The sequence below is a fragment of the Sciurus vulgaris genome, assembly GCF_902686455.1.
Source record: "Sciurus vulgaris genome assembly, chromosome: 3".
Lineage (NCBI taxonomy): Eukaryota > Metazoa > Chordata > Mammalia > Rodentia > Sciuridae > Sciurus > Sciurus vulgaris.
Genome location: NC_136463.1, coordinates 51655917 through 51666219, shown reverse-complemented (window position 1 = coordinate 51666219; position 10303 = coordinate 51655917). Strand labels below are relative to the sequence as shown.

General features: G+C 36.9%; 1 protein-coding gene across 1 annotated transcript in view; it reads right to left on the bottom strand.

Moving 5' to 3' along the window:
- Positions 1-608: 608 nt before the first annotated feature.
- Positions 609-10303, bottom strand: part of LOC306657752 (myosin-1) — a 52777-nt gene continuing 43082 nt past the window's right edge. The window contains exons 28-40 of the mRNA XM_079134048.1: positions 9601-9727; positions 7706-7824; positions 7362-7558; positions 5917-6100; positions 5460-5625; positions 5249-5373; positions 4554-4862; positions 4264-4467; positions 3740-3865; positions 3481-3651; positions 3108-3212; positions 2895-2990; positions 609-868 (exon numbers count right to left, since the gene is read on the bottom strand). Coding sequence (XP_078990174.1) covers positions 716-868; positions 2895-2990; positions 3108-3212; positions 3481-3651; positions 3740-3865; positions 4264-4467; positions 4554-4862; positions 5249-5373; positions 5460-5625; positions 5917-6100; positions 7362-7558; positions 7706-7824; positions 9601-9727 — 2082 coding nt within the window. The 3' untranslated portion in view covers positions 609-715. The remainder of the gene's footprint in view (positions 869-2894; positions 2991-3107; positions 3213-3480; positions 3652-3739; positions 3866-4263; positions 4468-4553; positions 4863-5248; positions 5374-5459; positions 5626-5916; positions 6101-7361; positions 7559-7705; positions 7825-9600; positions 9728-10303) is intronic.

The following is a 10303-nucleotide window of genomic DNA, read 5'->3' as shown; positions in this document are numbered from 1 at the left end:
TTATGATAATGTTGATAATAAATGTCATAGAACTATAGAAAGGCACAATATAGAAATCTAAATGTAACATAATGAGAATATGGGGCTGAATTTCAAATATATATGCGTTATATATAACATTTATATGTTAATTAATCTGTTACTATCAAAAGTACTAGGGGAAAAAAAACACGTAAAATATGAAAGTTTCTAAAGAGAACAATTAATATTAGGAACATATTCATCCTTCTTTCCTCTTTACCATTCTAACATGTTAACCTGGGAGAAGGTGTAATAAAACAAGTGAACATCTGTAGTTAACAAAACCCCACAAATCTCTTGTATTTAAAGAGAACCAATAAACAGAGTATGTTCCCTCTCAAGGAATCCTAATTCCAGCTTAACAGTTCATGTAGTTACAGTGAGGAGTTTGCATTTTTAAATATTTGACACTATTTAATACTATCATGGTGATAATTACTAAGCTTGGCCCAGCTGCTCTCTGTCATGCTTTAATCTTGTCAACTAAGCACTTTTCCATAAAATTTAAGCAAATTTTTTTCTTCTCTTGTTGCATAAAAAGATAATCGACAGGAAGGAAAAAGGAGAAAGAGAAAGAGACTCACAAGTTCTTGGTGGATAAATTTTTTATCTCCAAAAATTATAAGTACAAAACAGTGACAACAAAGATTTTCACATTTTGTGCATCTTTGGTCACTTTCACCATTTGGATGAATTACTCTTCACTTATGATTTTCGTGTGAACTTCCCGGCTCTTCACCCGTAGTTTGTTGACCTGGGACTCAGCAATGTCAGCCCGTTCCTCTGCCTCCTCCAGCTCGTGCTGGATCTTGCGGTACTTGGCAAGGTTGACATTGGATTGTTCCTCCTGTGAATGGGAATGCATTTAGGAGGAAGAAATGTTCCAATTTCTAGATTCTTAGGTCAATGTGACTTGAATTTCTTTTTACTTAAAAGTGATTCACTTTTGTAAAATTTCTAAAGAAACCTAGAGAAATGTTTTTTTTTTAAATTTTGTTTTAATAATTACTTCTATGTTTCTTGAACTCAGATAATGCAGAAAGGCAGGTGACATTTTTCTCTGACTTTAAGAAAAGCTAAATATCTAAACATCTTAGAACTACAACTAAATATACCAGGTTTCCAGTCTTTTTTTCTTTTCCAGGATCCTGAGACTGGAACACAAAACCTTTTAAAAATGCAGGAAGGCAATCGATATTAAACCAAAATACTAGCCTTGACTATAAATTATTGCCACTTAATTAAGTTTAAAAATTAAACAAGTTTATCATTTCTGAGTGATCTCTGATTATGCTTGAATATATATCAGTGAATTTGAGACTAGTTCAAGTTTATTCTCCAGTATTCATTATTCTTTTAAAAGCCTCTTCAAGAATCTCTCACAGCAATTGCCAGTTTAACCAGGTGTTTTGCAACAATCATAGAAGACTCATTGGCAATAGTGTTACAAAGTGTAAATCAATCAAGGTAAAATAAAAAATAAAAAATAAAAAAAAAGAATCCTCCCCAGATGTGACATTCCAATTTAGAACATTTATAAAGCTTAGAATCACTAAATAGCATACCTTGAAAAAAACAAAACAAAACAAAACAAAAAACACCTTGATCTTCCTCTTGCCGATGAGGAAAACAGGAACTAAAAATTAAGCAAACTGTCTAAAGTGTGGATGTGAATGTGCACACCTTTGTCTTTGTTCTCTCTCCCTTGCTTGCCTCCCCACCACACACACCTCCCCACCCTTTGTCTTCCTTTCAGACATTAGAGGCCAGGGAAATAATAAAAACCATCAATGACCAGAAGAACTCACTTGTGATATGTAGCTATGTATATCTATACTTAGGAAATTGTCACTATTTAATTATTATTTTAGATTAATCTTGGAATGGGGAAATGAGAGAAGGTGAAGTCCTAAGAATCTACTGATTTGACACAACTGAGACCTTGAGCTCCAGACTCTTGTATTCAACTATTTACTTGGCACAACTTGTGTATATAATGGCATTTCACATTTAATGTATCTAAAACAGAATTCCTGTTTCCTTCTTGCCCTTCAAATCTGGTTTTCCCCTAGATCCCCATTTTAGCAATTGTCCACCTGGTTACTCGAACCATAAACCTGATGAATTCCCTTGATTGCCATTCTTTCACCAACATAAGTGCAACCTGTTAGCATGTCTTATATTCTTTTTCCTCCAGAACATATTTTGAATCTTTCTATTTCTCTCTCTCTGCTTCATTACTACCTTATCCAAACCACAAAACCACCTGGAAAGCCTCCTAACATGTCTCCCTGTAGCCCCCACTGTGTTACTCAATGATATGTGGTGTTCACCACATATTCTTCAAAAAAATATTAATCAAGTCATGACTGACCCAGATGAAAACTCTCCCATTGCTTCCCAGTGCCCCTTTGTACTTAGAATATAATCCAGAGGTCTTACTATGGTCTGGAAGATTCTGTTATCTATCCTTTTGCCTAGTTCTCAGACCCCTATAAGCTGCTCTCTTCCTTATTCTTTCTGCTTCTTGAATCAAACTCTTTTGCACTCAAAAATTTTGCATTTGCCCTTCCCCTTTCTAGAATATTGATTTGTGTGTGTGTGTGTGTGCGCGTGTATGCTTGGGATGGAACTTGGGGCCTCCCGTGTGCCAAGTTCACACTCTACCACTTTGTTCCATGTGCCATAGAACATTTTCTCTGGCTTGTCAAGTGGTTGGTTTCATCTCATTGTCAGACCTTCACTCACTCATTTTCCTTTGATTTTTCCTTATTTTACTTATCCTTTGTTTCATCCCTTTAACTAAATCAGTCAGGTCACATCTGAGAACTAGAGGCTGCCAAATCACCCCTGCCCAGAGGTTCTGAACTTACCGCTTCCTCAGCTTGTCTTTTGTATGCTTTCACCTTTGCTTGTAGTTTGTCTACAAGGTCCTGGAGTCTGAGAACATTCTTGCGGTCTTCCTCAGTCTGAAATAATATTTTAAAGAGTGAATTTCCTGAAAGTACAAATATCATTACGTTTTGTTGTACACAGTTTTTAATCTATTAGACTGGGTAAGAACCTAGATAGACCAATTTCCTTACTTGGTAAGTGAGTTCCTTCACTCTTCTCTCATGTTTGCGCAGGCCCTTGACAGCCTCAACATTGCGTTTCTGTTCGCTTTCAACTTCTCCTTCAAGTTCACGTACCTGAAAGAAGGTGGACATTTAAAAAAAAGTTACTATCATCCATTTACTTGATGAATTTCTACTTCTTCAAATGACCCACATATTTCTTTTATCACTTTCATAAGCAGATTTTGATGCCCTCATCTAATTGCCCTATTATGAGCTCTCAGACTGTAGGGAATATCTCTCTTGCATCTTAGGATGCTCCCATCATTTAGCAATACTAGCTATTCAGAGTTATATGCTGGTTTGGAATGAGATGGGAATACATGTTGATTTGAAGACCTACCCTGGCTTCAAGTTTCTGGATCTGCTTCTTGCCACCCTTCAGGGCCAATTGCTCAGCCTCATCCAGCCGGTGCTGCAGGTCCTTCACTGTCTGTTCCAGATTCTTCTTCATCCGCTCCAGATGGGCACTGGTATCCTGCTCCTTCTTCAGTTCCTCAGCCATCATGGCAGCCTGGTTAGCAGTAAAACAGAATCATTTAATAGCTAAGAGAGCGCAGCAGGATTCAAGTTTATCCACCAATGTGTGGTCCTCTGCTTACATCGGTGATGGCCTTCTTGGCCTTCTCTTCGGCGTTGCGGGCTTCCTGAACAATGTCCTCCATTTCTCCCTGGATTTGGGAAATGTCTGTCTCCAGCTTCTTCTTGGTGTTTATCAGGCTGGTGTTCTGGTTAAAATATCAAATTTAGAAATATTAAATACATGAGAGCAAAATTGGGATATCCAATACTCTAATAAACTCTTAGTTAACTAGTATCCCTTGTTCCATAAAGGATCTGAGTTGAGAATATATTTTTAAAAGACAATTCTGTATGCCTTAGTTCAGATGAACAAAAATATTGTTCTGCAGAAACATTGAGGGTTTCAAACTTAATTCTCCACAAAACATTATGAGTACATTTCTAAATAGCACTAAAATCTGAGCAAGAATTTAATCTTCATTCTTTTGTTTTTTTGTTTTGTGGTGCTGGAGATGGAAGCCAGGGCCTCATGCATGCTAGACAAGTGCTCTGCCACCGAGCTATGCCCTTTGTACTTTATTTACCATTCTACTATTATATTCACCTGAGTGTGAAGGAGCTGGACACGTTCACTGGCATCCAGGAGCTCTTGTTCTGCAATTTTCCTGCTCCTCTCCGTCTGCTCCAATGTGGCCCGCAGCTCCTCAATCTCAGCCTGCAGCAGGTTGGCTCTGCGCTCAACCATGGCCAGCTGTTCCTTCAGGTCCTCCTGGCCCCGGAGAGCATCATCCAGGTGCAGCTGGGTATCCTGTGGAATAAGAGATCATTGAGATACCACATTCTCAGGCCGCAGTCACAGAAATCATCCTGGGTCCATCTTTGGAAGCCATGTACCTTGAGTATGCCTTGGGTGTTCCTATAGTTCCTCAGGGCCTCGGCAGCCATGCGGTTGGCATGGTTCAGCTGGATTTCCATTTCATTGAGGTCGCCCTCCATCTTCTTCTTGATCCTGATGGCATCGTTCCTGCTCCTGATCTCAGCATCCAGTGTGCTCTGCATGGACTCCACGACTCTAATGTGGTTTCTCTTCAGCTGGTCAATTTCCTCATCCTTCTCAGCAATTTTCCTGTCGATTTCAGACTTGACTTGGTTCAGTTCAAGCTGGATGCGCAGGATCTTTCCCTCTTCATGTTCAAGAGATGCCTTAATGACCACAAAAAGTGACATTAGCAGGGGAATATAAGTTTGTAGTATTTTAGAAATAGGAATTAGTTCCCATCTTTGTGCTGCCTTGATAACATCTTTATTCCATTGTTACAGGAACGTCTACAAATGTGTTATTATTGTTTTGTGTGCTTCTATCTCCAGCTAGATCATGCCCTTGAGGGAAGGAACCTTACTTAACTTACTTGTCTTTGTTTTCACAGTCTCTAGCACAATTCTTGACACATAGTTATCTTATTTGTGTACATGTTCAATTCTTTATCGAGTAAAAATAATTTTTCATTTTTCCTGATTCAATAGTTCTTGCATTCACTAGAGCCTAATGCCTCTTGTAATTGGTTTAGAGTATAAAATAAAATGTCTACCTCTGCCTCTTCTAAAGCAGCCTGAAGTTCAGTCTTTTCTTGCTCAATTTGCTTCTTTATTTTTTCCAGTTCATGGATACGTTTCCCTCCTTCTGCAATCTGTTCAGTGAGATCAGAAATCTCCTCTGTTGGTGAACAAATAGAGAAATTTGTTGAAAAAGGGAAGCATTCTTTCAAATCTTTTGTTAAAGAATAGGTAAAATGTACTCACGTTGCAAATTCTTATTTTCCCGCTTCAAGGTTTCAAGTTGGTCTAAGGATTCCTCATAAGCATTCTTAATCTTGAACAGTTCTGTGCTGAGGGAGCGGGATTCTTTTTGAGAAGCTTCAAGCTCAGCATGAGTTTCTTCATACTTCTGTTTCCATTCTGCCAGGATCTAAAGGGCAAGAAACAGTCAAGAAATTTAGGGAGAAAGTTTTATGGGATGAAAGCCATATATTCTGGCAGCTCCCAACCAGAGTTTTAGTGATCTGGGACTGAAAAAATAATTGTGGATGAGAAGCATAGGAGGTACAGGAACATCTCCCTCACATTTAAACACACACACCTACCAGTGAAGCAAGAGCTGCTGAGAACAGCCCTCAGGTGGTTTGAATGAGGCACACTGAAGGTAGCAGGCTCTGGTTAATCATGTGTTGAATATGGAAGCAGAAACTGGGTAGAATACCTTATCGAAGTTCCTTTGCTTTTTGTCCAGGGCTGCACAGGCAGCATTTGTTCTCTCCACATCAATCATGAGGTCCTCCACCTCATTCTGGAGCCGCTGCTTTGTCTTCTCCAAGGAAGCACATTTGGCATTCACAGCTTCTACATGTTCCTCAGCATCCTGAAGACGCTGAGCCAGCTTCTTCCTAAAAAATGAAATATGGATAATAGAAGTGAATGACTATCAGTAGATTTGGGTGTTTCAAAGTGGGGACAAGTGAGTGATTTAACACTTTGCTTCTCAGGTTTCCACTTCTATATTAACTCACTGCTACTCTCCTACACCAAATACTGAAAAATTTAAAATTTCAATTTTTTTTGGACACATAGTCTGCCTTTGAGGCTATCCATGACAAGTCTGAGACAACATTTATTCTTCAAGGTAGCTGGTTTATTCTTCCTTTTTAGCATATTCATATCTACCTTGAATTAATATTTTTCATGTCTGCCTCTACTTAATTTTAATCTCCAGAGGGTACAGTCTGTATCTTACCAATCTTTGTATTCTTGTGGGCTGTCATACATATTAAGGACCCAACTATTGGGTACACTGAATTCAAATAAAATACACTTGATTTTGTATGTTTAATTATAGTTCTTATTTTTGCTGGCATTTTATTAATCCATTAATTAAAAGAAGCTTTCTCAAATCAATATAAATTTTGCTTTGAAAACTCATCTAAGAATCTCTCCTAAGCATTCATCAAAACATTAATTCCAGAAAAATAAATGACTTAATGTCATCTTAAACTTTCTATCAAGTCATAGGTTCTTTCCTGTCCATATTCTTCTTATTACATAATTCAGTTTTGAATTACATTGAATATTTACTCCTTTATAAAACACTGTATTTTCTTTCTTATTATAGCATTTTCTGTATACATTTTGGTCTTTAACAACATATTTCTACTTTTCCCCTACTATAAATAAATGTACATGTAATCACATTTATATATATATATATATATATATATATATATATATATATATATATAAAAGAACTGAACTTTAAAGCTTGATTGCTTTTCTTCCACATCCATCACCCTGGAGCAGTTATTCCATTAGTGGTTGAGAGGGAAGAGAAACAGGAGAGTGTAAGTAACTTTTATTCAATCTGTACCTCTGTAGATGAAATGAGATCCAAAGTTCCCCATTTAAAAACTAATTATTCAGCTTCCTCTTGTTTTATATCCCTTTCTCTTTCAAACCTCTACTGTCATTTCTTTCCCTAGACTATCCTAGTGTATTTGTATTTCTTGTTTAGGGTTATGTCTATATGGGTTTTTTTCATATTTTTTTTTTTTTTAGTTTTGGGGGCAGCCCGGATCCTCCTTGCCCATTTAGAACTCATAGCAGATTTACTTTGTTAACAGATGCATTTACATTTTAATCAAATCTAGAACATACTTGGCTTCCTCCAGCTCCTCTGTGCGCTGGATGGCATCCGTCTCATATTTGGTCCTCCACTGGGCAACCTCACTGTTGGCCTTGGACATGGCCCTCTGCAGCTCAGCCTTGGCTTCCTGCTCCTCCTCATATTGCTCCCGCAGCAGGTCACAGTCATGGCGGGAGGACTGCAGGGCGTGGGCCAGTGCACTCTTCGCCTGGGAATAGACAGATTGGTAACTTAATTTCATATCTTCAAAGTGGTGTGTATCCCAAGCTCCTATAGATCACTAGTAGAAAATATGTAAAAGTAAGTTAAAAACAACCACAAAACAACTATAATGAAAACAACAAGTAGGATTTACCTTTACTTCCTCTTCAAGCTGCCTTTTCAGTTCCTCAATCTGTTGTGTGAATGCTTGTTTGCCCCTCGAGAGTTGAGAAACTAATGAGTCCTTTTCATCTAACTGGCGTGAATATTCACCTGTGAAGACCAAGATCCAGAAAACTCAACCTGACTTTGAAAATTAAAGTCTTTAAAAATAAAAACTGGAGCAGGGAAAGGAAGCCAAGTCTGAAATATGCTGGAGAGCATGAATATACCAAAACACCAATATCCACTTCAACCCTGATGAGCAACTCTATGGAAAAATGGGAAGTATGGAGAACTTAAAGATACATACATATTTATGAACAACCCCAAAGATTTCAGATGACATTTAAGATTATATGATCATAATAGAAAGTGAAGAAGAAACCTGTGAAAAGAAATGTAAATCAAACCAACAAAATATTCCAGTGCTTTTTAGCTAAGGCAGTGGTGTTGGTTTTCTTACCACTGAAAATTTTGTTGAAACAAAAAAAATTAATCTATGAAAAGTAGGAGGCTCTGAACAATTGACTCTATAAGTAGAAGTGATGCTTAAAAGAAAATCCTGGAAGCATTTTTATATTAAGTAATGATCAGTGGTCCTCCTAAGCCCAAAATGAATTGGTTCTAAATAACTAATCAGTTCCTAAACTAAACGACATTTAAATTTGTCTTCAATTCTTTAAGTGCTATTATTCAAAATATACACTAGATCATGTTAGAAGAGGCAGAAAACCTCTTAGCACCATTTTTTTTTAACCTAGTTACTTGGAAAGCATCTCATTTGATTTAAATAAAAATCACAAGTTTTATTTCTTTCATACTATTGAGTTACTAGTAAGCAATTAGTTATTACTAGGAATAAACATGTTTTAAAAAAGAAAAAACCCAAGGAGCTTTTCTGGGGGGCAGGTACTGGCGATTGAACTCAGGGGCACTCAACCAATGAGCCACATCCCCATCCCTATTTTGTATTTTATTTAGAGACAGGGTCTCACTAAGTTTCTTAGCACCTTGCTTTTGCTGATACTGGCTTTGAACCTGAGATCCTCCTGCCTCAGCCTCCCAAGCTGCTAGAATTTCAGGCATGCGCCACTGCATTCAATGCACATAAGGAGCTTGTTGACTCTTTGAGAATGTAGCTTTTCTTTTCAGGAAATGTACTTCCTACCTTTAACTAAAAACTTTTTTTGAACCTTATTATAAAAAGTATTTGAATAAATATGAAAATGTAGAGTTGTTCTGTAACACATATATCTGCCTATTACTCTAATAACTGAAATTACTCCCAATTTCCATCTCATAACCTCTTATTTAGGGAGGTAGAACTTTGGTAGAAAGTTGGACAAGTTAGTAGTAAGAAGAGTAAATGCAGGGACTTTCCAATTTTGCTAATCAAAAATACACAAACCTCACTTAATGCTATATGAGTTGTTATCCTGAATATTGCTTTGCCTAACAGTGTTAGTTATCAGCAGTTGGCAAGACTTCAGGAAAAAAACAGAAGTAAGAATTCTTGGACCAGCTATTTCATCATTTCTATAATCTGTCCTCTTTACAGTAGGGACACCATCACACAGGTTAATGAGGAAAACAAACAAATAGCTTGTAAAAGCATTTTGAAAAGGGAAAGGGTTACTGTGGGGATATCCTTGGTATTTGATAACTTTTTGATTAAAATCAAATCTGCTTTAAAATGTTCCAAAACCAAAGGACCTGATGGATTGAACCATCAATTAATCCATCTGTCTATGAAAGAAAGCAGCTACATACTTTCTTTCAATAATGTGTTCATGTTAGTAGGTACCTTCTGGTGTAGTAATACTTGATCTTGCATAGCACATATAGGATAAATCTGTCATTTGAGGTAAGCAACGGTAAATGGCCCACCTGATTCTGTCTGCAGGCGTGCCCTCTGTGCTGTCAGCTCATTGATCAGCCGCTGCTGCTCCTCTTCCTTGGTCTTGAGCTCACTCACTTGATCTTCTAGTGTACGGCACATCTTTTCAAGGTTTCCCTGCATTCAAAAAGTAGTAGAAGGCACTCAAGCAAGGATTTGCACCAAAGAAAATTTCAGTAATCTGAAACTTCCATAGCTGCAGTGTTAATTTACTTTGAGAATAAACTATTTTTATAAACAAATAAAACAACGAGGATCTTAGATTGTTATAGAAAGAATAATAAGATACATAGTCTAAACAAACTATCACAAAATTACTTGAGAATTTAACATCTTGGGCTGGGGTTCTGTATCAGTGGTAGAGTACTTGCCTAGTGCGTGTGAGGCACTGGGTTCACGACTTAGCACCACATATAAATAAATAAACAAACAAATAAATAAATAAATAAATAAAGATATTGTGTCTATCTACAACTAAAAATATATTTGAAAAAAATTTTTAAAAGAATTTAACATCTTTACTAAATTGTATTCACTGTGATGTGAGAATAATAATACCTGATTCAGCTCATGAGATATTTGTGAGAAACAAATTATATTGTCTCTAAGGGAAAAATAAAAAGCCCAATAATCAATGTGAAGTGTTTTAAAAATCTCAAGTTGGATGTATTTTTTTTTTTTTTATTTGAAAGA